This window comes from Cucurbitaria berberidis (assembly GCF_010015615.1).
Source record: "Cucurbitaria berberidis CBS 394.84 unplaced genomic scaffold K460scaffold_1, whole genome shotgun sequence".
Lineage (NCBI taxonomy): Eukaryota > Fungi > Ascomycota > Dothideomycetes > Pleosporales > Cucurbitariaceae > Cucurbitaria > Cucurbitaria berberidis.
Genome location: NW_024468935.1, coordinates 5,501,007 through 5,527,188, shown reverse-complemented (window position 1 = coordinate 5,527,188; position 26,182 = coordinate 5,501,007). Strand labels below are relative to the sequence as shown.

Below are 26,182 nucleotides of genomic sequence, written 5' to 3'. Positions count from 1 at the left end.
GCATCTAACTCGAGAAGGCCGATGATTTCAGGCCGAGGCTCTGCATTGCTCGTGTGGGATTTCCACTTCACGTGCTGATGTGGAACATGTTGCCTTCTACACCGCACACACGCACTGCTCAATCTCCAACTTCACGAGCTTTCTCGTGAGGCATTTCAAAGTATAGTTTTTCTATATTAAACTACCTACTACACATCACCGCACATCAAAGCCCGACCCGCTCATCGAAGCTCTCAGCACACACTCTCTTCCGAAACACTTGCGAGTCGAAGCACATACGATGAAAATCGCAGACAGGACCGTTATAATTAGCGGCGGCGCATCCGGCCTCGGCCTTGCAACAGCACGCGCCCTCCACGCCCAAGGCGCATACGTCTCGCTCCTCGACCTAAACAGCGACAATGGTTCCAAGATCGTAGCAGAGCTAGGCACGCGATCCAAGTTCTTCGAGACCGACGTAACCGATACCAAAGCAATCGCTGCTGCGGTGACAGGAACAGTGGCTTGGGCAAAAGAGACAGGGAAAGAGATCGGCGGCGTGGTGGCTGGTGCTGGTGTCGGTCTACCAGGCCTGATCATCGACAAGAAGAACGAACCGTTGAGCATCGAAAGCATCGATTTCGTACTCAATATTAACCTCCGCGGCACCCTCGACCTCATTCGGCAGACAGTACCGCATATGACGACCGCAACGCCCTCGGAGCCCGACGGTTCACGCGGTGTGATAATCATGATCGCCTCCAGCGCCGCGTTTGACGGACAGATGGGCCAAGTCGCCTACGCGGCCAGCAAAGGCGCCGTGGCTAGCCTGACCCTCCCACTCGCACGAGATCTCTCGAAACACGGTATTAGGGCCGTGACCATCGCGCCGAGCATGTTCGATAGCGCCATGACAAAGATGTTGAGCGAGAAGGTTAAGAAAAGCCTGGAGAACAGTATGGAGTTTCCCAGACGAGCAGGACTGCCCGAGGAGTTTGCGAGATTGGTGGTGGAGTGTGTAGGGAATGAGATGCTAAATGGAACGGTACTGCGGTTGGATGGGGCGATGAGGATGCCCGCGAGGTTGTAAATTGTTCCGTATCGAAATACATGATGGACAAACTTGTAGAGTCACAGTGGTGAAGCTCCAAAGTTCCAAGTGTCGGTAGATTTGGTAGCACTCAGCGTTTGCGCTCTCGAATCTTGAACTTGACGCCATGCTTATTGACTCCTCCCACCGTGTTGTTCATCCTTGCCCTTTGAGCATCCAGTTCCTCTTCCGCAGCTGCAAGCTCTTTCTCACGCTTCTTTATTGATGCCAGTTTGATGGCTGTTCTTGATTGTGCCCGCTCTCTGTCCTTTCTGAATTTTCTGGCCTCCTTCTTAGCCAGCTCCTGGGCTTCAAGCTTCTTCTTCGACATCGTTTTCGTTTGGGGCGCGTCGTTCTTGTCATCATCGTCTGATAAATCTGCGTCGAGGTCCTCGGCGTGACTTGGATCTTCTCTGCCCGGTAAATCTTGACCTCGCCCAAACCAGGCCTCAGGGTCAAACTCCTCCTGCTCCTCTTCATTCTCCACGAATACCCTATGCTTGCCTTTTTTTGCCTTGTCCCCGTCTCTTAGCGCCCGTACCTCGCCCTGTTCCTCCAGAATCAATCGCTCCTCCAACTCCTCTCTCTCTTTGCGGGCCATCTGCAACATTGTCCTGATATACCCCGCATCCTGTGTCTTCAATAGCTTGACTACCTCTAAACTCAACACCTTGTCCCCCCGGTCTGCCACCTTTCTGCCCTGCTTATCCACCTTCGAGCTCATCATCTTGAAGCTGAACTCATCAGGATTGCGATCGCGGGCCTTTTGGGAGAGAATCTTCAGCTTTGCTTTCTTCCCGCGGTGGTCGGCGGCCCGCAGCTTGTAGTCCTTGGCCTTCTCAAGAAGACCCCATTTTTGGCGTTCGACGGGCTGAGCACGCTCTTTGTGGTTGCGCCGCTGAACGGCATTTCGCATGGACGACATCTTGTGGGTTGCGAGGTGGTGATTGTGGTGTTGAGGAGGCGCTGGAAATTTTGTATGCTATCGAGGTGCCAAGATTTCGTGGCGCTAGGCCTTGCGCTAACGACAGTCAGGTTGTTGACCTGTCCAGCTGAACAAACAATGATTAAAAGTTCAATTTATTCATGGCTTGCAAGGATTAGTGACCCGACTCGCGACGTCTTGTTATAAATCTCTATACTCAAAAGATTGTATTTTTCACGCCATCGCATTGATTGCTTCACTTTTTGTGCCTTTGGTCCGATACCCAAAGACACGGAGTCCATCCTCGTGTGTTCATCGGCCATGTGACATAAGGAGTTTTGTCAACCTTCTACACAGACACAACATTCACGATGAAGACAAGGCGAGTGACTCGCTCGATGAAGACCAATGCTCCGCCTCGAATAGAGAACCAAAGCGTAGGCCCTCGTAGGCATGGGCTGAGATCTGTCGTACGTACTGAAGCCACAATCCTTCCCTTCCTCGATCTCCCACTGGCAGCGCGCACCCAAATCTTCAAGCACATACTGGCACCCACGGGAACGGTTGATCTGAAAGCTTCCCATATGCCATGGACTGCGAATAATGTCATGCCTATCACAAGCATCCTTCGTGCTTGTCGGACCGTCCACAATGAGGCTACCGTTGTCCTCTATGGAAGCAATAAATTCATCTTCGGTTCGAACACCGAAACAGTGCAAAATTGGATCGCGCAGATTGGACTCAGGAACGCCCAATATGTCAGCACAATTCGCATGGATTTCGTCGGACATTGCGATCACAAAATGGGCTATCCACATGCGGAAGAATATACTCATTACATAGATGCCCTAAGGCTAGCGCCCAACTGTGTACTTAAATTCGAACCCCATGTTGATGAGACGACTTACCCTAGCTACCTCTATGGATGCAAACATTCTCACAATCTTCGGCGGATTGAACTCACTCTGTGGAGGCTTCGAAATGAGCCATGTTTTGAGGCTTATCAACGACTAAACCTCCTTTCCCATGTTTATATTTACGAGAGTGGGAGACATGGGCTCATCTATTTCAAGACACACGACTCCAGGTTCAGTTGGAAAGAGGAGTTCCTTCTTCGGGACCCGCCCGGAATTACAATCAAGGAGGAACCTATTGAGCTTGACGGGGTGGCCAAAATCGAACTATTGAAGCACCTAAACACCGCCGAGGAACTAGAAACTATCGAATTTATGCATGAACGCAAGGTCTTATCTCATCTCCCCGCGTACCTGATTACAGAAATACTCAATTACGTCGTTAGTCCTCCACGTCTCATTGAGATGCGTCTACCTCCACAATACGGGGGAATAGATGCATATGCTACAGACACGAATTTTGTCATGGCGCCCGAAATACTACCATTTCCTCGCGGCATGTGCGCCAGCAAACAACTACTTGACCAGGCATTGCGCATGTACTACACACGCAACAAATTTATTTTCCGATTCCAATTCACCAAAGCGAAAGTTGACCAGTTGCATAATCTGGAGTATGTGTTCGCGTGGATGGAAAAGAGCAAACACCGCAAACATGCACGGCAAGTGCGGGTTGTGCTGGATTTTGGCAGGGCCATAACTCTACATGAGATTTGTATCAGCTTGTTTGCACGTCGACCCGCGGCTAAGAATGTTTGGGACAAATCGTTGGATATTTTATTCTGCTTCAAGGCGGGCGGAACTAGTCATGGAGTGAGCATGGATCAAGTCGCACGCAACATCTCTAGACTATTGTATAGCGAACACGATGACCCTTTACTGGATGGATGCTGGGTGGATGGGTATGGGAATGCTCATTTATATACCAAGAAAGAGAAAAGACTAGCTACGATGGGTTAGAAATGCGGGTACTCGACGCGTGTAGGGAGTATAAAATGAAGATATTGAGTACTGGAAGAATTAGCAGTGAGGAGGTATGCATAAGTATGAAATCTAAATTAATACTGATTTTCTTCTATTGAACTTAGCAACGTCCTCAGTCTGTAGCCTTGTTCTCAGCTACATCATCCATTTCTACCTCTTCCTCAATAGTTGGCAAAACATGATACCTCGCCTGTCCCTTCCCTAATCTCTTCAAGCACCTATCTGTATGCAACAAATGCCCCCTGTTATGTCTCACAAAGCCCGCAAAACATGCCGCACTTGTAGCGACCGCGCCCGCACTAATATATATAGGTATCCTGAAGTCTTCGGGTCGGTAGAAAATCATCGTCGTCGCAAAAGAAAGGAGCTCGAAAAGATTCTGAATCGACATTTCGATGGCAGAAAAGGAGCCGCGTGTAGCTGAAGGCGCGTCTTCTTGGACCAGGTATTGTACTGAGAGGTCAAATCCCCATAGTCCGAGACGGCTGAGACAGACGCCCAGAACGAGAGCGCCGCCCGCTAACTTGGATTTGACGTTGGCTAAAGAGAACAGGCCGACCGCCAAAGCAATAGAGATCAACTGCTCATTGACGAACCAAAGACCCGAGCGAACGGCGCCGATTCTGTGCATGAGCCATGGGGCGACGCAGGTAGCTGATAGCTCCAGAGCGACAGATACAAGGCGCATGATGGATACATCTGTGCTGGTAAAGCCGAGTGTGAGGAGGTAGGTTGTCATTTGCGAGGCGAAGCTGAGAACTGTGAGGTAAAGGAGGGAGAGCGAGAAGGATGCGAGAAATGCCGGGTTCTGGATGTACTCTTTGTACGGTCGGAGAGTGTTGGTGATGATGGTTGTAATGGGTCGTGGCGTGGAAGAGTCTAGTCCCCGCTGTTCTTCCTGCACCTCGGGACTTTGCTCTCTTTTGTGTGCGAGATTTAGTACCGCTTTGTACACCTGTACGATGGCAAAGTACTCAATTAAAACGCTCATGGCTTTCTGCCCAAACACGACCCAAATCGCAACTCTTGTCGAATACCCATCAAGTAGACCTATGCCTACCGGAGCGATGAGCTTGCACACCAGATCGATCCGCCTCATAGTACTGTTCAGCTCTTGGCGGTCCAAGTGCAAGCTGTCAGATACTACGATAATCCAGTCTCGTTCTATAGACACGGTGTTGGCGACAGAGCCGAGTTTTTCGACGCATGCCAGGACCACGCTTGCCGCAAAGAGGGTGTACATCAAGGATTTCTCCTCCATGTTGGCGTTCAGCATGCGAATGAGGATGACGCAAGATCCAGCGACACTTAGTCGTTGCCACACGATAGACTGCCTCACAACAACAAGGCGGTCATTTCGATCTACCTGGTCGCCTATCCATGACCCGAGAACGGCTGCGGCTGCGGAGCGAAACAAAGCGTAGCATGAAGCGAAGAAGAGTGTTCCTGGGAAAATAGTGGCTAAGAAGATAACGGCGCCAAATTCAAAGGTTCGTGCGTTCCATGTTGAGAGGGTATGGGAGAGGTATAACCTCCATAGAAGTGGCCTCGTCGATCTCGACTGTGTGGGAGTGGGGTAGCGGTGATTTGGCTGCGGGGCACCCGGTGATGAGGAGTGCGGTGATAGATTTGTCATAGTGGAGAATGTTGAAGAGTTATTTCAACGAGCGTTGAGAAGATATGAGGGTCCATTTTGAGGGGATCGTGACGATCATGAGACAATGGTGGGCGGATGCCCAGATGTCCGAGGTCGCCTCATCTGATCGGCAATTCGAGCCTTTGTTCGCTTAATGTTGCTCGTGGTGCTCACAGGTCTCGCCATTTGCTCCTTTCTGTCTGCCTTGCACTAATCAGTCTGAGACTATAATCAAATATAGTAGTATCACATCTCGGAGAACTACTTTAGTTGTCGTATCACTCTATACGCTAATGGAAGGCACTAACACCAGGGTACCGTCGCGATGCGTATGCGAATGACGGACACGCTCACAGCATATGGGCCTACGTAACGACAGCCGTCTTCTAGGGACGCGGTATCAGATATGAGATTGCATATTCGATTCCAACCTGCATTATGAGACCGCTCGGAAGTTCGGCGGGCTGTCAACGCCTGGCCAAGCAATTGCTGGGCACTCACGCGTCAGCGCTCACAACGCGTTACAACAGCTCTTGCTCTACCGTGAGCTATCACGAGAGTAACGAATGCCACGCTCTTTGCAGAGTATCCGAAGAGGTAGGAAAGCCCAATTAAGTCCAGCCGTTGTTGCAACGCTAACATGCTGGAAAGGATGGATTCTCCTACCCCTCGGTAGACGGCCCGCCCCCTTGCGTGCATTACCACTCCTCCAACAGCCACGAAACGATGGCAAGCCTCAACGCCCGCCCGTATCGAAAACACGCGATGATAGTGAGCAAGAGCGAAGCAAATTCGCGCGAAGCATTTTAGAAGGCAGCACTGTAGCTCTTATATCGCTCTTTGGTCTTGGGCTTGGCGGCTACGCTTACAGCCTATTTTACAAACGGACTGTCAGAAACAAGATAGAAAATGCCTTCGCCACGGGCTATAGCTCGCAAGAGCGTGTCGCGCTAGGTCGAATCTCGTATGGTACTGACCCGGATAAAATACAAGAGATCGTAGAGAGAGAATACTGGGTGCCCAGAGCCGAACAAGATGAGGTCAACGATATCGTTAGTGGTAAGACAAGAGGCCGATATCATCTCATCATTGGTGAGAGAGGAACTGGCAAGCGAGCCTTGCTCCTGGAAGCTATGCGGAAGGTCAATGGCGATGGCATTGCCATGCTGGAAGCGCACAATGATCTAGAAGTGTTCCGGACCCGGTTGGGCAAGTCAATCGATTATGAGTTCCATGAGGACTACATCGGCGGTCTTTTCAGTATCAGAGGTCCGCGAGATAGCACGCCGCTGCTAGATATCGAGAGAGCGTTGAATCAGTTGGAGAAGGTGGCATTGAAGATGAGAAAGAGACGAGGCAAACCTCTCCTGATGATCATCAACAATATTCACCTTTTCAAGGATGACGAAGCTGGAAAACACTTGCTAGAAATCTTGCAACAGCGAGCGGAGATCTGGGCAGGCAACGAGCTTGTAACAACGGTCTTTACATCTGACGAGTATTGGACGCTAGAGCGATTGACACCGCATGCGACCAACATGTATGTCATGAATATCAGGGACGTTCGCAAAGTTATGGTTACCTCAGCACTGAAAAAATATCGTGCTCGATACCACAACGAAGACGTATCTCAGACTATCTTAGACGAGGTTTTCGCAAAAGTCGGCGGACGCTTGATATTCTTGAACCAAGTTGCAAAGTCGAAAGACATGTTCGATACCTGCAAGCAAATTAACCGACGAGAGAAGTCTTGGTTTCTCAACAACTGCTGGATTCTGGGTGACTCGATGGACGACGATGTTGAAGAGCAACAGAAATATTGTGCTGCCGCCATCATCCTGGCGCGTGCCCTCGTTCTCCGCGAAGACAATTCTTCCTCTCAGCCCCAGTTCACACTCCCCGAGATACCGCTACATGAAGCTCGCCAAATCATTACACGCGCCGACTTTGTACACCCCTTCGACCACATCAACGTTCTCCATATCGACGCTCACGGTATGGTGAGGGCTGACTCCGTACCAATGCAGAACGCTTTTCGAGAGATTGTGCAGGAGGAGGGGTTCGAAGAGCATTTGAAGGCTACGCTGAATAGGCTGGATGAGCTGGAGAGTCTGGCGAGGACGAGGGAGGTTGCGTACAGAGAGGTGCCGGATCGGAGTGGCGGGATCGTACCGGTGCAGACGTATTGCGCGAAGATCTAAACGGCTTGAGCACCTGGCAGGTATGCAAGGTACTTCCTTGAGTGTAGTGCAAACGATATTGCCAGACTTTCCATTCGTTTTTGAACTAGTTTTTAGGTCAAGGATGGGGATCAAGGTAGTCGAATCAAAGAATCAGCATCAACTGTGGGTGCAAGCCCTCCAGTCCGCGTGTATGAGGTAGTTTGATGGCGACAAGACAGATCTGCAGGTGACCACAAAAGACTATATAAATGCAGTAAACGATATTAATCCTGACTGTCTTAAATTGTGAGCAAAGATGTTCTAGTAAGGAGTTACATTTAGTTTGGGTCCGTAATTACGAACTGCCAACACCATTTCAAACCGAAATCCACCTCGCCTGAGTTTACGAACTTCCCATTTCTAGCAGGGCCGAAAAACCACTAGCCTTCGGTAAATCCAAGTTCCATCATTGCCAATACCTTCCTCCTTTTGGTAGTCCTATTATCTTAGACAATGCTTCTGACTTAGGTGACGCGGCAGTGTGACACGAAACTACAGTAAAAACGTGATAGTAGCTATTAGAACACCAAGTACCGCAAGCAAAGGCCCTCCTTGAAACTCGGGAATTTGGTGAACTGCTTTCGAAGTCTTTCCAGATACAGCACCACTTGGGGTCGGCTTATGTGTCATAGATTCAAGAACGTCCTTAGCTATGACAAGCCCAGTTTGTGTTCCGGCAGTTTGGTATGCAAGACACTGCGTAGTGTGTGTTAATGTTGGACTCAATAACTCCGTGGAAAATGGTAGGAGCCCCACTTGCACACCAAACCCAGCAGCGAGGCCAATACCGTAGTCGACATGCGTAAGATTCTTGAAAGCGTCCTTGAATTTGACATCCGTCTTGCCTTGAGTGTTACAGTCTGCACCAAATTTATCCGTCGCCAGTTGCGTGACATTCATTTTGATCTCTGGAAGGGAGACGTAAGGCCCCCCCTCGAGGCTGGCTCCGAGGAACGAAAGGCCTACCGTGATCTTGGGTCTAAGGCGTGCGGCTATACTAAACTCGAGGTTGGATACGTTAGCCGAAAGTGGCTTCAGCGACACTTCTGTTTGGTTGAACCCGGATATATATGAGTCCTGTAGTTCTGCGGCATCGAGCTTCGCTACAGAGTCTGGTACCTGAGGATCTCTTAGCGCCGTCGAGAACATACCAATGTCGAGAATTAATCCTCACTTTCACGTCGAAACCGAATCCTAACTCGACAGCTCCTTCAATCGTAATTTCAATCGAAGCGACCAAGGAAATGGTAACGCCAAAATGACCGATTTTAGGGATCTATCAGATGGATCAGCGCTGTAACTGGTCAAGACACCTGAGCTCATACATTGAACCCGGGACCGAGTGCCGGGGATCTGGCTAAGGTGAATTCTTTCTTGAACTTTTCAGAGGGAGTAGCCTTCAGTCCAATTGACATCTCAAATCCCTTGATATCGAGCTGAATGAACCCGCTTTTTACAGGATCGTCGTCTTCCCCCTTAAACCACGCGCCAAAGTCAAACTTAAATTTCCCTGTTGTCACTATCATCTCGCCTTTCGCAGTGCAGTTAGCACATCCAAGTTGAATTGTGTTCAGACTTTCGAGCTCCTCTCCTTCAAAGAAGGTTGTGTTGATTTTATCGAATCCAAGATCTGTTTTGTTGACTGTATTTTCAATTTGTGTGACTACAGATTCTGTTGGGGCGGCCAGAAAAGTACTGCTTGGACGGCCGATTCCTTTTATTGTTGAACTTTGGGGAGCTCTGCGGTACAGGCGATCGTATTTGTGGATAATATAATGCTTGTCAGTTTGACCAAAACTAATCGTGACGGTATGAAATTCCTTCTCAATGATGCTTTCTTCAAGGTCAAGTACAATCGTAGAGGACTTGTCGTCAAAAGAGACATTGATAACCCTTCTACAATCAGTATTTATAGCTTACATTGATTAAGCAACCTACCTATGAATTGTGTGTGCACCATTGTCTCCGCAAGTGTGATGTGAAGATATGAGTAGTCCACCGACCAAAGATGTACATGCGTCTTTAGCCATTCTGTACGATTGTCCGCTCCGCACACTGACACTCATCTTTGAACCATGGCATTCAACTTTTGTCAGATGATGATCAAAGTCTTCCAAGAGGAGGGTTGGTCGATCAGCCTCAAGGTGGATGTGAGACGACATGACCGGTCCACCCGTATAGTGATCTGCGTAGGCAAGCTCGACCTTCTGCCCGAAGGAGAAGTCATTGTTTCGAGCGGAAAGACTGCGATGTCTCGTTGCAGGCTTGAGAGTGCTATAGTGAGATGAGAACGATGGTGCGTCCAAGTCAACTAAAGCCAACGAGGCGAATGCAACGTGGCTGAAAACGACAAACAACAAGGCTGGATGCATTTTAAATGCGGTAGTGAACTTTTTCTTTCGATAAGAACGACAAGAGGTGGACTAAGTACTGTGTAGGACTAGTATCGAGTATTTCGGATAGCAGATTATAGGCTCTTAGATAGCAAGACCCGGCCAGCCCTTTTGTATTGAGAAGTCTAAACGGTCGCACCAAACAGCTAGAGTAGTCTCTCAGCCTGCAACTCAGACCTTGCTAAAATTATGATCCAATTGAGAATGCCCCGGGATCGGTCATGCAAATCAGACAGGCTTCAAGGCCATTGATTTGTTTTGACGAGAACTCTAATAAACGTATGATCGGAAGTGATAACCCAAATAAGCTGAATACGAGAAAGACCAGATGCGGCGAAGGGCTGAAGATAGCGTGCTGAAGGATTGGGGGCACGACCGTCAGGCTATGTCTCAGTCTTGCAGATTGCTCAACTTCGATTCGTCCCCGACGGGATTCTCACGCTGCAAGGGAAGACGTAACAAGTCTATGCAGGATGCGTTGTGAAAATGGATTATGTTGCTCATGTAGAAAACGGTCGACCCCGGAAGCGCCTCTTTTCATGCATATGTGGAGTCAATTGAGAAGGTTTGATTTATGTTTGCATCTAGACAGCCGACATTCTCCCTGCTAAATGCAATGCAGTAGCTCCATAATATTATCCAAGACTTTCGAGCAAGTCCATGATCTGCTTTTGCCGTCGCATTCGCGTCATCGAGGCTGACCCCGCAGGTTCTGGCGGCTTGGGCGACATTGAAGAACTATTCGGACAACTCAATCGTGATGAACCTTGCGCTATTGCTTGCTTGTTAACATTCAAATTATCTGGGCCCGTTGATGTAGATGCGGCGGAGCGTGGTCGTGAAGATTCTGAGCAACTCTGAAGATATTCAGTGGATCTTGATCGGTGAGATTCTGAAGGTTGTTCCAACGAAAGCTGCAGTTCGGAAGCTGTAAAGACCTGCCGATCCTGGCCGGTAAGAACATTCCTTTGCGATAAGGGAGGGCTGATGCTTGGTCCAACCGGTGCGGGTAGTAGTTCATTGTTCATAGTACCGTCCTCGCTGAAAGAATGTGAGAGAATAGGTTTGCGTTTTGGAGTAGTTGGCAGCACCGAAACAGATCTCCTTTGTTCTTGGCTGCGGGTTCCATGTGCTACATTGTTGTAGCGTGATTGATACGTCGTGCTTCTGCTTGCTTGTCGAGGATATCCCGGCGGTGGTGGGCCATTGCTTGGAAGTTCAACAGCGAAATTCAAGTCTCCTAGTAATTCTGCTACATCATTGGTCTCAATAGTCTCAGATAATGTATTGAGAGTCGACAACTGAGGAGGGGCACTGTATTCGTATGGGTTAACAGGCCCATACGAATTCGTGCCACTCAGGTATAAAACAGTGTCCCCCGCCAGTTCCGAAACAGGTAAATCGTTTGGCACTCGTCGGTAGGCCCAGGTATCTCCGGATTCTTGGTTTACTGTAAATGAATTTGAAACATCTACTTTATGCATTGAAGGTCGAATGGGTTGCTCGAGATGAGTCGTAAACGAGTTCCGCTCGTTGTCTAGCTCGGTGTTAGCCTGGAGGGCTGAAGCGTAGGTCGGTGGCGGACTGTGAAGACGGAGTGCTCTTGACGATGGCGACGTAGGGGTTTCGAATTCGCTAGAGCTAAGGCTCATTAATGAACCACGAGCAGCTATATTCTGGTCTGCTCGTATAGCATCCGAGGACTTCCATATCTTAGGTATACTCTTCCGCTTATGTCTCGAGATCATCTCGTTGAAATGGGCAGTGTCTTGGTACGCTGATGGTCCAACATGATTTGGTATGTCTTCCAAACGGATCAAATAGCTGAGGACGTTCGAAAGTTGTTGATGACAGGTCAACAGCTCTGCCGTCCGATTCCATATTTTCTCGTGGTCGTTGAACATCCATCGGACGCGAGTATTCAACTGTATTGACCCAGTTGGCTCTTGTGCGGTGCGGGCGCGTTCAACCCATTTGCCAATCTCATTAAACGCTAACTTGGTGTTATCGATGGCGCTTCTGACCCATGGAACTTTGCCAGGAATGCTGGCAAGTTTCCTTTGCATCGTGTCCGATTCCAGCAGTCGTTCAACCTCATTGAGGTCGTCGCGTACCACGTGTATCGTGCGTACAAAGACTTCATCTTCGCTGCCTACTTCGGCGATGCGGACTGCCAGATCGGCAAATTTGAACGCGCTCCCAACGCTGGCGAAAGCGGCTCCTGCACCGGAGGGTTCACACATGATTATGTGCTGTTTCCCATCCTATAAGAGGAAAATGTAGAACGAGACTGGTAAGAGTTCATTCGGGCCTCCTTTACTGCATAAGAGGGGACGAGTGGTATGCGGATCGAGCTCACAAGTGGGCGGCTCGAAAACCCCCAAAATCTTGTCAGTCGCTTCGGCACGGCCGCAAGGCTGAGCATAACTGTCCCACAGCACATTCTCGTGTGTCGCTCGCATTGGCCCCCGCATGGTTAGATGCAACCATGATCATTTTCGCCATACGGGCGTTCCCACGCCAAGTCACATCCCTGTATTTTTCTTCCCACGAGGGTATAGATGGTCTGAGAACGAGTTCTGATTTGCTTTTGAAACAAAGGAGGAATGCAAGCTGTCGTAGTAACACCTGGCACGGCGCGTCTGAGCATCGCGTGGCTTGTCCAGATGTACGGGGGCGAGAAGGGATAGAACAGTCCATCAATCGGATGTTGGCTAATACGCGAGTGTATTTCAAGGACAGTGGTTTGAATATCAGTTCTGGCTGCTGCGTGCTCGTATCTAGGGCCACCCTCGGTTGTTGGAACAGGAGTGGCGTGTGCTCCTGCATTACAGGACCACGTCCCTTCCACTGAGGTTGGCGCTAATGCCGAGTAAAGTTTAGCTCGGAAATACAGGTCAACCTCAACTCCTCAGCCTTGTCACCTCCCCCACCGTACCTTGACATAATAACCTCGCAGCACAGCTATATGACAAACTGTCGTACCAAGATGATATAATAAATGTACAATTTGCTTAAGGAGGTGATGCTCTATGAAACCCGCCCTTCACTCAAAGTACTTTCACAGAACCAGCGATAGCTCAACTAGGGCGTAGGCGCTTTGAAAATCCTCTTGAACCCGCCCTTTCAAGCTCCTCACCAGCCATTCTCTCCCTGCCCTTATGCCGCAACCTCCTTCTCGACAAGTACTCTATGAGGGCGAAGCACCTGCCCCTTGTCACTAATAGTTTGCACCAAAGCTGGGAACGCAATCAAGCCACCATATCCACTTGAGAAATCGAAGTGGAAAGAACCAGGCTGCGAGAAGAGGAGAAAAGCAAAGTTTGCCGTTCGCGTAAGTATCATGTTGAGGTTTTTGTGGCGTTGAACACTATCCAAGCTCGCTTCAACAAACGGAGCTAGGACTGAGTCGAGCTCTGCGATTATGTTCTCGAAATTCTGGGCGCGGTCGGGGCCTGGCGTATTCTTTCCGAACCGCTGATGCAACAAAACCCCTGTAATCGTCTTCCATTTGCTGTATAGGGTCGATTGGACTATGGGGTTAAAGTTAGCGCATGAACAAGTACAACAGAAGCTTGTAGGATACTGACTGGTATCACTGCCATCTCTCCCGGGAATCGAAGTAACAAACCTGGAGAGTTCCGCAGGAAGTAGACTAACATCGTGTTCGCCAGTCGTTTTGGATAATACAACCCAACCAAGTACAAGCCGCAGTGCGTCTTGTCTAGTGGTTGAGTTGGACAACGCGCTTCCGAGCGCGGAAGGGCTTACACCTGTTGCAGTCGCAAGATCCCGCAACCCTGTTTCGTGTATTCCCGCTACAGAGATTGGAGTAGACTGGTAATATGTCCGAGCATGGTTCTTAATATTATCCCGGATCTTCGATAGCTCGTCTTTGATAGTTTCATCCGCTACCGGCTGCGGAAGCAAGTCGTCAATGCTACTCGCAACGGCGCTAGCATCAACCGTGGGGCCTTTCCCCGGTGGCATGGTCGCTACGTTGGAAGGAAAGTGATGCATTTGATAAGCGGCAGCGGAAGACTGCCTTTTTGTCTGGCGACGTAACATAATGAAGAAGATGGCACCGGCAATCAGCAGCCCGGCGACGAACGTACCAATAGCAACTCCGGCTACTACCCCGTCAGAAAGTCCTTCTTTGGATATTTTCGAGATACCAGTCGGCGAGGAGCTTGATAGTATTGAGGAGTTGCTCTGGGTTGGTCCAAGAGGAACACTAGTGCTGGCTCCATTATTCGCGCTGGATGGTGGGGGAGGTTGCGAGTTTATTACAGGTGGGGCAGGTTGCGAGTTTATTATAGGTGGGGTAGGTTGCGAGTTTGCTGCAGGTGGAGGAGGTTGCGAGTTTATTGCAAGTGAAGAAGTACTCGAACAGGGTGCCGATATCGTTTGCGCTGATTGTCCATTCGGCCAAGTTGTTATAAGGCACTCGTCTTTCCTGCCAGGTGGCAACGACGCATTCACTGTTGGATTCCCCAATGTAGGCGTCAGTGGTGTAGAAAGAGACATTTTGAAAGATTGAGGATGAAAAAGAAAGAATTTAGAGCGACAATTATTTGCGTCCACTATCTTTATGTGCTTATATAACTCTTTGCTTGACTTCCAATCATGCTATGCAATGCTTTCTCTATTGCCTTCTAAGCCACAACAGGGATGTCAAGTCGTTCAGCTGCTCACCGGAAATGGTATGGATTGACGAAGCAACGCCACAAGATAGCACAACATCATGACAGGGTGTCACCACATTGAACCACATCCTTTTCGCGTTTTACCCTATTAGAGGGCCGGGATAGTCTAATGTTGGAGCTCTAATTTGGTCTAAAAAGACGGTGGTGGCAACACTCTGTACGTGGGTGTTCTGCTCATGGCCAATCCCCTGGGCTATAATTTTCGGACCCGTTACCATCAAAATTGTCATCCGCCAAACAATGTTCTTGTAAAAGAGCTTTAAAGGCCTTCCTTTTTCTCTCAATTTGGCCCAACTGCCATAATTGTCTAGACGTTTCTCGGATATTATACAAATCCTTCTAGCAGGGCGCTGTTAATGTGCTCCTTCAGCCTTGAGCTCAGCTCGGGGACGACAAGCTTACGCTATCTTACGAGGCTGAACTTTTGGTTCCATAAACGGCACTGATAGTCAATTGGGCTCTGTGTTACGTAAATAATGGCTGTTCAGGGCCTTCCGAGCTTCCAGCATTGTAAACATTGTACGTTTCTTACTGCCCACTTTCCTGATACCTCATGACAAGGTCTTAAAGCTAATATAGAAGCTTCTACATCAAGCCATCGCCCAATATTCATTCTTCAAACCATGACGGATTCCCTGCCTCGACCAGACCTAGTCGTCTCCATCGACTTTGGAATGACATGTACGAGATATTGAACATCGGAAACTTTTCGATAGTAATCCATTCACAGGTACGGGTGTCGCATACTGCAACCTTGCGACCGGTTCTGATGCCGTACGGCATATTCAAAGATGGCCAGGGAGGATGCAAGCAAATGAGAACAAGGTAGAATCACCCAGCCGATTTCAATTCATCAATGACCAATATTTGCAGGTCCCGACCTTACTAGTCTATCCTCGGAACTCAAGCACGCCATCTTCATGGGGATTTCTCGCCGAAACGGCGCAAGAATCCAGTGGTGCGGGATACGAAAGTAGGGAGTGGTTCAAAATTATGCTCGACGAAACTATCCTGCAGCAAATGCGGAAGAACTCAAAGGGCCCATCGAAGGTGCCAAATATAGATGAAGTTGAGCGATGGTCAGTAAACTTTTCGACGTTATTCCAAGTTGTTATTGATCAACTTAATTTAAGGTATACACATTACTTCCAATACCTTTATCGCACCATCGAAACCCGCCTCAAGGGCGAACTCGCCAGCCGATGGGAAGATGCAAGGATCGAGTTTATCTTTTCGGTGCCCACCACATGGAAGCCAAACCCGACCGTCGAGCGCTTCAAGAAGATTATTTCAGTAGCAGGGTTTGGATTGCATACAAATCATACAGCTTCTATCGGCTTGACGGAAGCTGAGGCAGCTGCAGTGCATACAGCGCGAAGCATGCCAGGCATATTCCAAGTGCGTCACACTCACAACTATACATGTCGCAAGTCTAATGAAGTTCCTAGGAGAACGATATACTGTTAGTATGCGATGTTGGAGGGGGCACAACGGTGAGACACTTGTTTGTTTGGCAAACTTTGGGCTGAAATCATTAGGATCTGTCGGTGTTTCGAGTCAAGAGTACAATCGAAGGTTCTCTAAACCTTGACCAGATTGATGTAGTCTTCGGTAAGCTCGATTACTTATTGTTAGGCCGTTAAGCTTACTCTTCGTATAGGTGCGACCATTGGTGCTGCACAGCTCGATAGCCTCTACGAGAACGCTGTGTCGGAGCGATTACAATACGCCCATCAGAAATTGCCCATGGAACTACCAGACATAAGCCAAGCTGCATGGGAAATGAGAATTAGCAAGGAGTATCAGAAGTAGGTAGAAAGGCTCAGCCATTAATTTGATAATGCTAACAAAAGTCAGCGCCAAGTGTGACTTTGGATCCGAGGAGTCAATGGCCGATACCGAAACATTTACGGTACGAGTACCAAAGTTGGACAGAACTTACGCGAACCAACAATATGGAATCAGCGGAGGCGATATGCATTTTCAAAGGTCTGCTCAATGGTTCACTGCAAGGGTGTAAGACAAGGCTAACAATTATGCAGAAATGACCTCAAGCGCTTCTTTGACATGCAGGTAGGTCCTAATCCAATAAAGCATACCTGAGCATTGCGGCTCACAACATCTTAGATATCCAAATTGATCGACCTGATTGACAAACAGCTCACGCGTATTCAACAGAAGCACCCAAACGAACAGGTGGTGAGACATCCCGCTGAATTTAGATTTGACAAAAGCTTGACTGACTAGGTATAGGGCCACTTGGTCCTTTCTGGAGGTCTGGGTAACTCTGCATATGTTCAGAATTGTTTACGCAGCCGCTACACCTCTGGTAACACACCACAATCAAATGCGCAAAACATGCAGATCCGTATTGCTCCCGATCCGCAACTGGTAGTCTGCAAAGGCATCGTAGCCGATCGCGTAGAGAAACTCAAGACTGGCCAGGCAGTGCTTGGGTGGCGATGCTGTAGAGCTTCATACGGGACTAGATGTAAGATACTGCATGACCCGTCTAATCCCGCGCACTTTGCTCTACCAACACAACTGGATGAGATGGATGGAAAGTTGTATATTGTGGACTACATTGATTGGTTTATTAAGCAAGTATGTCTTCATACACTCAGAATGAAATGATTTGTAACTAACTATGATAGGGCGAACCCGTCTCTAGCGACTTCCCCATCGTGAGAAGTTTCAATCGGAAATGTCCGCCAGCATCTACCTCCAACCCAGATCCATTACGCATATTCCCGACCGATATTATCTACTCTGAAGTCGACAGAAGTCAGTTACCATTAGTGAAGGATGACTGTACGCTTTTTCATACTCTCTCACCTGTCCCTGACGCTTCGCTGACTTGCATAGCATGCCGCTCCCTCTGCAAAGTCGAATCCGACTTCTCCTCACTCCCTCTCTCCCTATTCAAGCTCAAAAATCGACACTGGTGGAACACAGGCCAAAAATATCATCGCATCAACTATGTCGTCAAAGTCAACCTTGGAGCTGCAGATGTGGTGTTCGAGCTATGGCACAATGGTGTCAAGCTAAGCAAGGACAACTCAATCAAAGTCGAGTGGGAGGCCGCTGCACCACCGGATGTGAGTGCGATGACAATACCAATGGATTTTCCAATGAACAGTCTTCCGACGGCAGGCGGAAATGCGATGAAGAAGTTTGCCAAAAGTCTACTGGGTAGAAACCAGTCTGGGCCTGCGGGTGGAAATGCTTGGGATGATAAGGATGATATTCAGACGCACGTCAAGCCGTTACATCAGAACGGCTCTACGGTTTGGTAGGGAAGTTCATTCAGCCATTTCAGGTAGTATTGGAGGCTTTTTAATTCAATATGACTAGGCAGGTTCAATGTTATAGTAACGAGAGCAGCACCTCTGAAGAAGACATACCAAAAATATATTTCTATTGTTGAGTGAACTCACTGAGTCCGCTTACAGGAAAGTGACAGCTTTCGCGAATGGAAGGTGTCTAAGCTTGTGATCCAACCAGATTACAGTGAGTAATCTGAGCATAGTCATAGCATCGAGGATTTTTCTGGTATGAACTGAACACGTTCTTCGCTAACGTTCGGAACTTTGCCGGGAAACGGCATCTCAGTTAATAGGAAGAAAGTAATAATAAACGGTTTAGCACTATAGCTGCAGGCAATATTAAAAAAAATCGCTGATCGTGCTATGCAAATCTCCTAGCGATAACAATGCCATTATCAAAATAGAGACTACTGTGTTTCCCATAAGACTCTTAGTGCCCTGGCAATCATGGTAACCACACAAGCTGTGCAAGGTAGCCTCTGTGCGTCCGCAAGAAGAGCTTTTGGCTTGTGTCAGGTCTAATTGGGCATTACGGGAGCGCAAGGCAGTGCAATGATTTACCAAAAGCTCTATGTAGTAGCGGGTGTTGTTTATATTCCAAAAGAAGAGGAGTGAAGATCTCAGCCAAACGGGCAGAGCATGCCAGAGCACGCCAACTTGTGTTGGCTGATAAATATCCAAATTAACAGGCGTACGAGAGTATTGAAGAAGAGCTGTTGTAGAACCACAAATATCGACGGTCGCGAGGTTCTACAATTGGAAAATCTATCGCCGTTTGAGGTGTTGACCACTCCGAGGAGAAAATTATAGCCGGAGACGTGTTTGCATGGCAGAATGCAGGCACCGAAGTGTTCTACGCCGTATGCGCTCTAGCAGAAAATAATTTTATTGTCGCTGAAGGCGTTGCTGTCGTTGGTAGGAACAGTGTTTCTTTAAAGGAAGTGTTGTTAACAAGTTCCCAGGGCTTTCTCAAGCATGGTTGTGTTTTGGGCCCGATTTTATTTGAGTGCCCAAGTGTATTAAGAATTGATCTGTCAATAACAAAGAGGTTTAAGCAGATCCGTGGTTGTCAATAAGACAATCAAGTTAGTATATGAACAATGAGTTGTTTTCTAAGTGATAGATAACGCTGACAAGTTCTACTTGAAAACCATGCGGCGCACCCTACATCGTTTCATCTCAATCCTCTCTACTGCTATGATTCCTGCACGTGTCCGTGGATGGACTTCTCTTTCGCAGCAATCTGAAGCACTAGATCTACCATTCAGGTCAGTTTCTTCCCTTTCAAAGGAGCAATGTCCAGTGGAACGAAGGACTGCCCCATCTTGTTCTTCCAACTAGCAACAAGAGCTTCGCACCTCCGCCAAGTAGTCCCTAAAATCTTCTCTTCTTCCGCAACCGTCCTCTCTACCCAGCTATCCCTCTCATCTGCTACTATAATTTTTTCGTCCCCATTGCCGGTATACTTGTACTCCCTCCAAGGCATCTTTCCATTCGCGAAATCAATCCAGAGTCGCGCATGCTGCGTAGATATGTCTTTCAGTTTCTGTGTAGGGTATCTGAATTGGAACGTCTTGAAGACATAGTACATGTCGACCCAATGATGGGCTTGTTGATAGAGAGTATTACACGGGAAGGGGTTGCGGACATCAAAGATGTAGCGATACACCTTCTTGTTGGTATGCGTCGTAAGATACTTCGCCAAGCAGTGATTGGGTGCTGAGGTGGTTAGTAGTGATGGTAAAGTTAGGATAGGGTGCAATATCTACCATCGAAGATTACATCGCCCACCCACTGTAGTGCCCTTGTCGTGAAAAGGTTCTGGTCCATGTCTGAGGTGATCTTGTAAGCTTGACCAACTAGCTCAGCACTTTCTTCGCCCAGCTGTTCTGTAATGCCTGCGAGGAATGCCTGCGGAGTGACCCCGGCGACTCTTGCCATAAACGTGGTGCCCTGTGCTTGTCTCAGTCTCACGTATCAGATAGCAGTGTGCTGCAACATCTTACCTCGAAACTCGTAGTCCCAAGAACGATATCGTCTACCCACTCGCATTTTCCAATCAATTCTGGAACTCTGTCCCACGTCACAATACCCGTGTCTTTCCCAAACCACTCCTGGTCCTGCACGGAAAGCCACATCCACCCTTCGTCGCTGAGCTCCGCAGTCGCATCAACGATCTTCTCTATACCCAACTCCCTAAGCTGGTTCAAAGCGGCTTCTCCTTGCTCTTGAATGTCGAATTTCGCTAAAAAGGTCTCGTACATCTGTCCAGCTACTTTGACTGAGGCAGGTGCTGATGTTGGACCAATAATTCCAGACATCAGGATCGCCCTTTTGAAAAGCGGCCCCGAAGCTGGCGGAGGAGAAAGCATGTGAGCGCATATTGACATGGAGCCTGCAGACTCTCCAAAGACGGTTATTTTCTCACGATCACCTCCAAATCCGCCAATGAACCGCTGGATCCAGATTAGTGCATTTCGCTGGTCGTTCAGGGCACGGTTCGCGTTTCCAGGCTCGGGTGTGTGCAGATAACCCAGTGCACCCAATCGGTACTGGAAGCTCGCTGAGATGATGGGCTGGGAGTCGAAGAGTGATTGTTCCACCATCAGAGCTGTATTGTGCTGCTCGTCAATCTTGCCAACAACGAAACCACCACCATGTATATAGACTAAAACAGGGAGCTTTGAAGAGTGGCAAGTGGATTCGAGACATCTAAGAGGTATGTTGAGTTGCAGGATTAGACACTTGAACTCGTCTGTCGCTGGTGGGTACACCTCTCCCGGGAATGGGCCGCCGTTATGAGTGTCGACGCCATAAGTTTGGGGACATTGGTAGCTATGAGGTGTCAGAATGGATGCTCTCAAGAAGAGCTCTCGATTGTGGAGGCTGGTAATTACCCATGCTTGGTGAAGTCTCCATTGGTGTCCAAGGGGGGTTGTGCTAGGATTGACTGCTTGAAGCGTGCTGGGATCGTAGCGTAAGGTATACCTCGAAATTGGACGACATTATCAGGCGTGACGACTCCAGTCATATGACCTGCACATTGTGATGTCGCAGTTAGTCGATTCTTAGAAATGTCGGTACGGATGCTACAAGTGTGAATGTGCAACGGAGTTTATGATATGCAGCTCATAAGACACAGCGCTTGTGATCTGTCACAACCAATGGAGTTTAGACTTACTAGACTCGAGTTAGCTGAATGTACTCCTGTTAGTAATTGTATCACTAGCTTACCCGAGCTCGGCATGAGGAAAGGTGAATGTACGAGATGTAGTATTCGACGCCATTTCTTAAAGTAGTATCAAATAGCTCGGAAACCAAATGAAAACACACAGTGGGAGGCAATAATTGGAATGCGTATAACACTGCACATATATAACGCGGAGACCTGGACTGATTGAATCGAGAAGTTTTATGACAAATGCTAATCAGTGGAAGCTAGGCCCGACGCCCCGGTCAGACGTGCATGATCACTTCCAGCCCCGGCGAAAACATCTCCTGTTCTTGAGCTTTTAACTTTTGCGTCATCACTCTGGCTCGCGGTAATCTGAATGACAATGAGAAGTCCGCGGACAATATGATAATGAAATTGAGAAAGGGCCTACACATTATGACTACCTGTGAAGCTATTGCTAGTCATCAAACAGTGCGTTTATGTACCATCAGCGAGGCCGTAGACATGACTACAGCGTCTATCCCGGTCATGGTTGAGGAAAGCTCCGCCCTTGGGAAGATTGGAGGGTGGATAGCTAAGCGAAAGGGCGCAATATGGCAATGAAGAGCAACATGTATGACGGGAGCTGTAGAGGTGTATTTGGAGTGCCGGGATATTTGTGATTACATGCAACCCTCTAGGATAGGTGACGATCCGCGAACGAAAGACTGAGTAAGTGGCGCTGTTAAGGGCGGCTTTGGCTTAAGGGCGGTTTGGGTCGGCTAAAACGTAATTTGCTACCCCCCAGGCGATAGATAGCAGATCTTAGTCCTGGCCTTGATCAAGATCTGGCGTTTTTTACGAGTAGTGAAGTAGTGAAGAGGTTGCCGTGAAGCCCGCTACACGAGGAGTTGCGTACAAATTCATTCGGTTAACTGAGTCGGCCACATAAGCTATGGTGACGAGGCTCCCATAGGTGAGAAAAGAGATCGCCGCTATCGGTTATTCTAGATGTTCGGTTACTATTGCAATAAGCCCAATTGGTAAGCTTTTCATGGCTTGCTTGTACCGTAGCTGTTTCTGCCTTCGCGTCGCGTCACAAGCTAACCCCGACGTTTTGCCGCCGCTAGCAAACAGCTACAAAACCCAGCTCCCCACCAATTCTTACTTTTTCTCAACGGCCTGCCTCGCCAACGCTGCGTTTCTTTGCACACAAACAGACGCTGTTCACCCAGCTGTCTTACCCTGCAAATGAGAAATTCGGAGTAATCTTCACCAAATCATGCCTTTTATGGCTGTACTGCCCGTAAGGGCCTGGCGTGACTCACGTCTGCACTCGGCATCAGAAAGCTCAGGGCCCAGAAAGCCGCTTTGCCGCTCTTCGGGACGGTCGAGTGTGTGGACTGGTGTCCCTATGGGAGTCGGTGCGAAGATCGTGTGCCTGGAACCTTCGGGGGATGGGTGACACTGTAGTACAATACGCAGCGTACTTGACCTCGAGTAGCTTCGGCGAAAGAGGGAATGGTATCATTCGATTCTGATTACTCTGGCGAGGCAGGCCGTTCACTCTCATTTTTCCACTGTAAGTTTACTATCTTTTCAACTCCCAGCCCAGGTTCGAAGGATACTACTAATTTCAAATTCAACGCGAGCAACTATGACCGAGCACCAAACGCCCAACCTTTGCCTCTTGTTTTCGGCCTCACGTCCGCAATACATCTACCTCCCTGACTCGCCTTCTAATGTATACATGATGTCTGTCCTCATGGTCAACTTCATCCCGCTTATAACATCATCGCCAGAGTGCAAGAGACCTCGATGCTGAAAGAGTAGGACACGGCCACTCTTAGGAACAACATCTATGCGCTTTGTCATACTAGGGTTGAAAAATGTGGTAGCTCCGCCTTTCAGCGGCTGCTGGCCTTCTTTACCCTCCGCGTCATTGAGGTACAGGTGTAGTGTAAAGTACGAGCGCTCGGTGCAATCGGGCGTCTCATATGCGCCATCGCAATGCGCTACTAGAGTTAATAATTGAATACGTGCCTGCTAGCCGTTTGCGTACCTTTGAAATACTCGCCGCCAACATATTTAAGAAACCGTTGGCGTTCGTTCAACCTGGTCATCTTCCACGTTTCTTCCCACTTCACAGGGCCGTTCCCTGTGACACTTGCCCAGTTCTGCAGGCGGTGGATTTCCGGTACTGATCCTTCTATCCTCGCCCACAACTTCGCCATGGTCTCGCGGTCATCCCATATGATGCGGCCGCATTTTCTTGTGTCCTCGTACAAGGCTTGGAAGCCACCACCAATATTGACCATCGCTCGTTCCCATTCACCGTTCGTAGTTGCTTCGGCAGCTGCTACTAGTTCATCACATTCTTGTTCGGTCAGGACGCCATCTAGCACTACTGCCCAGGCGTTTGGCAGGCCGCCCTTTGCAAAGTCGACATCGGACCTGGTCAGGTTGGGTGCTGGGCCTTCTAGGAAGCCCTCGGGCAATTTGTATGTGGAAACCATACTTGATTTAAGATGTGTTGGGTTGTTTGCTGAGCAGAAATGAAGTGAATGTTCATGTCTAAATTTTGTACTTGCCCGCTAGCTTATATGCATATGGTGCAGGGCTGTGAAAGCTGCTGCCTTGGCTAGGCTGGGCCTTAACTACGAGGGCATTCGATTTGTTAAATTAGTATGAGCTTAGTTGTGCACTTGCACAGAAGGATCTATCAATAAGATGTGCATGGCCCACAATGTAATACTGGCACACGTTGAACATCGTAGGGTGGCTATGCAGAAGGGACACGTGACGCGTGTGACTTCCCAACCCTAGGTTTCAGGCTCGAGTGGTCGGCTCAAACGTCAGTTTACATCATCACCTCGCAAAGTCATACGCAGCATCAAGACTCTCTCCCGCAGTAGTCTCTACTATTTGCGAGCGTGGGCGAACCTTGGGCCTTCTCGTTCATCGTCGTCATCAGTGTAACGCGTTTCGACGCGGATCCAAGCCACTTCCGCTCGCTCCACCAGTCGCTGCGCCAAGCGAAGGCCGACTTCACTCCTAATTTCCCATCCTCACACTCAATACAACCACCATTGGAGCGCGCAAAAACGCCGCGACTTTCGCAAAGCACATCTCGACCGCCCCTCAACCACCATCACCCTTTTCAACCCTTTTGCACTACTCGCCGACGTCGTCGCTCGTTCGGCAGCCGTAGTGCTAAGACGCCCAAACACGCTGCGGGCTCCGCGCCCATCTCGGGACATTGCGTCTATCGATAATCGCTATTCTCCATACACCAGCGACCTCGTCGTCGCGCGCCTCTCGCTACTCTAAAACACATAACCCACCGTCGTCATGTCGCACTCACCGGGACCTGATGCCATCGAGGGCCAGAACCGCAATCGCTTCCCGACACTGTTCGAGGTGCTGAGCCGCAAGACGGTCGCACCTCTCGACTTGTTTTCCTTCTACATCTACATGCGAGACCAGCAACGCTCGGTGGACTACCTAGACTTTTGGTAAGGCAATCGTGTGCCAAGGGTGATTACGAATACTAACAAAGCGTAGGCTCGATGTGTCGCAGCACCTTCAGCTATGCCGGCTGTATGTTCGACGGTTACACAGGTCAATGATTGAGGAGACACCGGACCCAGAGAAGAACAGCAAGCGTTCGTCCTACATTTTGGACAACGCTGGAGAAGGACCGTCTAACGAGAAAGGCGACAACATGTCTGACCAGCGCCTCTCCGCCTTTCTTCGCTCGGACCGCGGCAGTCGCAACCACTCACCGCAAAATAGCCAGGGCAGCAATCAGAGCCGGGAGCTTGCGCGGCCGAGTCTCCACATCCTCGACACACCGAATGATTCGAGCTCGCCAGGCCAAGACTCGTCTGCTGACAACACCCAGCCGCGGAGGGAAGACCTGCGTGCATCTGCTGAGAAGATCCTGTACACATATCTGCTCCCAGGTTCGGAAAGAGAGATCATCATCCCGCAGAGCATCTTGAACGAGGTCCAGGATGCAATCGAGGGATCGGAGCAGCGCGCAGACCCGGAACTGTTTGACCCGGCGAAGGACTATGTCTTCCAGGCCATGGAGCGGGACGCATACCCAGGATTCCTTCAGAACAAGGGTCTCGGCAACCTCGTACCCCAGAGCATGATGCTACGACTCATTATTGGGTTAATCAGCTTCTTCGCTGCCATATGGACGTCGTTCATACTCATCTTCTTGAACAAGTCAAGGGCAACGCGCTGTTGGGTATGTATGCTTTCTATATACATTACACAGCCAACTAACTATCCTCATAGGTGATTCTTCCCTTTACGCTCGCCATCTACCTCATCTTCACTCATCAGTACATGCTCGATCCCATCATCGCACTGCTGGGATACAGCGAGTATACGTCCTTCGACTTCAACAAGATCAGGGAGCCGTTTGTGCGAAAAACGCTAAACAGGCGCTCGATTACTGTGCTAGTCATGTTCCTAGTCCTCACCACGGCTGTCTGCTGTCTCTTCATCCTGGTGCCAGGGAAAAGACTGTGAGCGACCTTACCCGGACTTTCTATCTTAACAGCGACTTTTTAATGTTTGTCTTTCGTTTTACCGGCGTTCTCAGCCAGCTTGATGGGTCATCGAAAAAGGCCCGTAATGGTAGGGAAGGAGAGGTGCGGAAGTAATGGACACGAGCAAGCCTACAGATGTGATACCCCTCGCTGCTTCCATTCCATACCCATAGCAGGATTTTTCTTTTGTTGGTTTGGAGCTTTAATTGGATTCTCTGGGGGTGAATTGGACGGCCGCTGTTCACACAACACATGGCGTTCAGGGGGGTTTGGCGATGTATTAGGTAG

General features: G+C 49.0%; 10 protein-coding genes across 10 annotated transcripts; 4 read left to right on the top strand and 6 right to left on the bottom strand.

Moving 5' to 3' along the window:
- Nucleotides 1-280: 280 nt before the first annotated feature.
- K460DRAFT_270324 (3-hydroxyacyl-CoA dehydrogenase type-2) lies at nucleotides 281-1,069 on the top strand (the record flags this gene model as incomplete). Its single annotated transcript, XM_040927638.1, has 1 exon — nucleotides 281-1,069. One exon carries the CDS (start codon nucleotides 281-283, stop codon nucleotides 1,067-1,069), a length of 789 nt encoding a protein of 262 aa, XP_040794129.1.
- Nucleotides 1,070-1,160: 91 nt separating this feature from the next.
- Nucleotides 1,161-5,528, bottom strand: K460DRAFT_373548 (Utp11-domain-containing protein; the record flags this gene model as incomplete). The annotated part of the gene is made up of 2 exons (XM_040934596.1): nucleotides 1,161-1,994; nucleotides 4,149-5,528. 2 exons carry the CDS (start codon nucleotides 5,526-5,528, stop codon nucleotides 1,161-1,163), a joined length of 2,214 nt encoding a protein of 737 aa, XP_040794128.1.
- Nucleotides 5,529-5,729: 201 nt separating this feature from the next.
- Nucleotides 5,730-8,129, top strand: K460DRAFT_298717 (uncharacterized protein). Its single transcript, XM_040929772.1, has 2 exons — nucleotides 5,730-6,125; nucleotides 6,180-8,129. Exons 1-2 carry the CDS (start codon nucleotides 6,095-6,097, stop codon nucleotides 7,727-7,729), a joined length of 1,581 nt encoding a protein of 526 aa, XP_040794127.1. The 5' UTR covers nucleotides 5,730-6,094; the 3' UTR covers nucleotides 7,730-8,129.
- Nucleotides 8,130-8,181: 52 nt separating this feature from the next.
- K460DRAFT_413105 (uncharacterized protein) lies at nucleotides 8,182-10,122 on the bottom strand (the record flags this gene model as incomplete). The annotated part of the gene is made up of 4 exons (XM_040937585.1): nucleotides 8,182-8,869; nucleotides 8,925-9,026; nucleotides 9,076-9,643; nucleotides 9,689-10,122. 4 exons carry the CDS (start codon nucleotides 10,120-10,122, stop codon nucleotides 8,243-8,245), a joined length of 1,731 nt encoding a protein of 576 aa, XP_040794126.1. The 3' UTR covers nucleotides 8,182-8,242.
- A 656-nt stretch (nucleotides 10,123-10,778) lies between these two features.
- Nucleotides 10,779-12,386, bottom strand: K460DRAFT_401575 (uncharacterized protein; the record flags this gene model as incomplete). The annotated part of the gene is made up of 1 exon (XM_040936430.1): nucleotides 10,779-12,386. The coding sequence occupies one exon, from the start codon at nucleotides 12,384-12,386 to the stop codon at nucleotides 10,779-10,781; it is 1,608 nt and encodes a 535-aa protein (XP_040794125.1).
- Nucleotides 12,387-13,302: 916 nt separating this feature from the next.
- K460DRAFT_391810 (uncharacterized protein) lies at nucleotides 13,303-14,688 on the bottom strand (the record flags this gene model as incomplete). Its single annotated transcript, XM_040935846.1, has 2 exons — nucleotides 13,734-14,688; nucleotides 13,303-13,676 (listed from the first exon to the last, which is right to left on the bottom strand). The coding sequence occupies exons 1-2, from the start codon at nucleotides 14,668-14,670 to the stop codon at nucleotides 13,303-13,305; spliced, it is 1,311 nt and encodes a 436-aa protein (XP_040794124.1). The 5' UTR covers nucleotides 14,671-14,688.
- Nucleotides 14,689-15,472: 784 nt separating this feature from the next.
- On the top strand, nucleotides 15,473-18,145 carry K460DRAFT_270005 (uncharacterized protein; the record flags this gene model as incomplete). Its single annotated transcript, XM_040927615.1, has 13 exons — nucleotides 15,473-15,530; nucleotides 15,580-15,674; nucleotides 15,723-15,928; nucleotides 15,983-16,247; nucleotides 16,298-16,342; nucleotides 16,388-16,460; nucleotides 16,510-16,657; nucleotides 16,707-16,838; nucleotides 16,892-16,922; nucleotides 16,977-17,048; nucleotides 17,103-17,453; nucleotides 17,504-17,660; nucleotides 17,715-18,145. 13 exons carry the CDS (start codon nucleotides 15,473-15,475, stop codon nucleotides 18,143-18,145), a joined length of 2,064 nt encoding a protein of 687 aa, XP_040794123.1.
- A 1,294-nt stretch (nucleotides 18,146-19,439) lies between these two features.
- K460DRAFT_274787 (alpha/beta-hydrolase) lies at nucleotides 19,440-21,206 on the bottom strand (the record flags this gene model as incomplete). Its single annotated transcript, XM_040927983.1, has 4 exons — nucleotides 19,440-19,894; nucleotides 19,945-20,128; nucleotides 20,182-21,010; nucleotides 21,073-21,206. The coding sequence occupies 4 exons, from the start codon at nucleotides 21,204-21,206 to the stop codon at nucleotides 19,440-19,442; spliced, it is 1,602 nt and encodes a 533-aa protein (XP_040794122.1).
- A 1,652-nt stretch (nucleotides 21,207-22,858) lies between these two features.
- Nucleotides 22,859-23,895, bottom strand: K460DRAFT_362312 (oxidoreductase domain-containing protein). The gene is made up of 2 exons (XM_040932622.1): nucleotides 23,392-23,895; nucleotides 22,859-23,344 (listed from the first exon to the last, which is right to left on the bottom strand). The coding sequence occupies exons 1-2, from the start codon at nucleotides 23,843-23,845 to the stop codon at nucleotides 23,049-23,051; spliced, it is 750 nt and encodes a 249-aa protein (XP_040794121.1). The 5' UTR covers nucleotides 23,846-23,895; the 3' UTR covers nucleotides 22,859-23,048.
- A 300-nt stretch (nucleotides 23,896-24,195) lies between these two features.
- K460DRAFT_362310 (regulator of G protein signaling superfamily) lies at nucleotides 24,196-26,169 on the top strand. Its single transcript, XM_040932621.1, has 3 exons — nucleotides 24,196-24,844; nucleotides 24,894-25,587; nucleotides 25,638-26,169. The coding sequence occupies exons 1-3, from the start codon at nucleotides 24,681-24,683 to the stop codon at nucleotides 25,872-25,874; spliced, it is 1,095 nt and encodes a 364-aa protein (XP_040794120.1). The 5' UTR covers nucleotides 24,196-24,680; the 3' UTR covers nucleotides 25,875-26,169.
- Nucleotides 26,170-26,182: the final 13 nt, after the last annotated feature.

What these genes read in the sequence shown, in the direction of transcription:
- K460DRAFT_298717 (XM_040929772.1), top strand. Translation starts at nt 6,095, where the DNA reads ATGCCACGCTCTTTGCAGAGTATCCGAAGAG. An exon ending in TTTGCAGAGTATCCGAAGAG is followed by an intron (nt 6,126 to 6,179) that starts GTAGGAAAGCCC and finishes CATGCTGGAAAG; the next exon opens with GATGGATTCTCCTACCCCTC.
- K460DRAFT_362312 (XM_040932622.1), bottom strand. Translation starts at nt 23,845, where the DNA reads ATGGTTTCCACATACAAATTGCCCGAGGGCTTCCTAGAAGGCCCAGCA. An exon ending in TGGCGGCGAGTATTTCAAAG is followed by an intron (nt 23,345 to 23,391) that starts GTACGCAAACGG and finishes TAACTCTAGTAG; the next exon opens with CGCATTGCGATGGCGCATAT.
- K460DRAFT_362310 (XM_040932621.1), top strand. Translation starts at nt 24,681, where the DNA reads ATGTCGCACTCACCGGGACCTGATGCCATCGAGGGCCAGAACCGCAAT. An exon ending in GTGGACTACCTAGACTTTTG is followed by an intron (nt 24,845 to 24,893) that starts GTAAGGCAATCG and finishes AACAAAGCGTAG; the next exon opens with GCTCGATGTGTCGCAGCACC. An exon ending in CAAGGGCAACGCGCTGTTGG is followed by an intron (nt 25,588 to 25,637) that starts GTATGTATGCTT and finishes CTATCCTCATAG; the next exon opens with GTGATTCTTCCCTTTACGCT.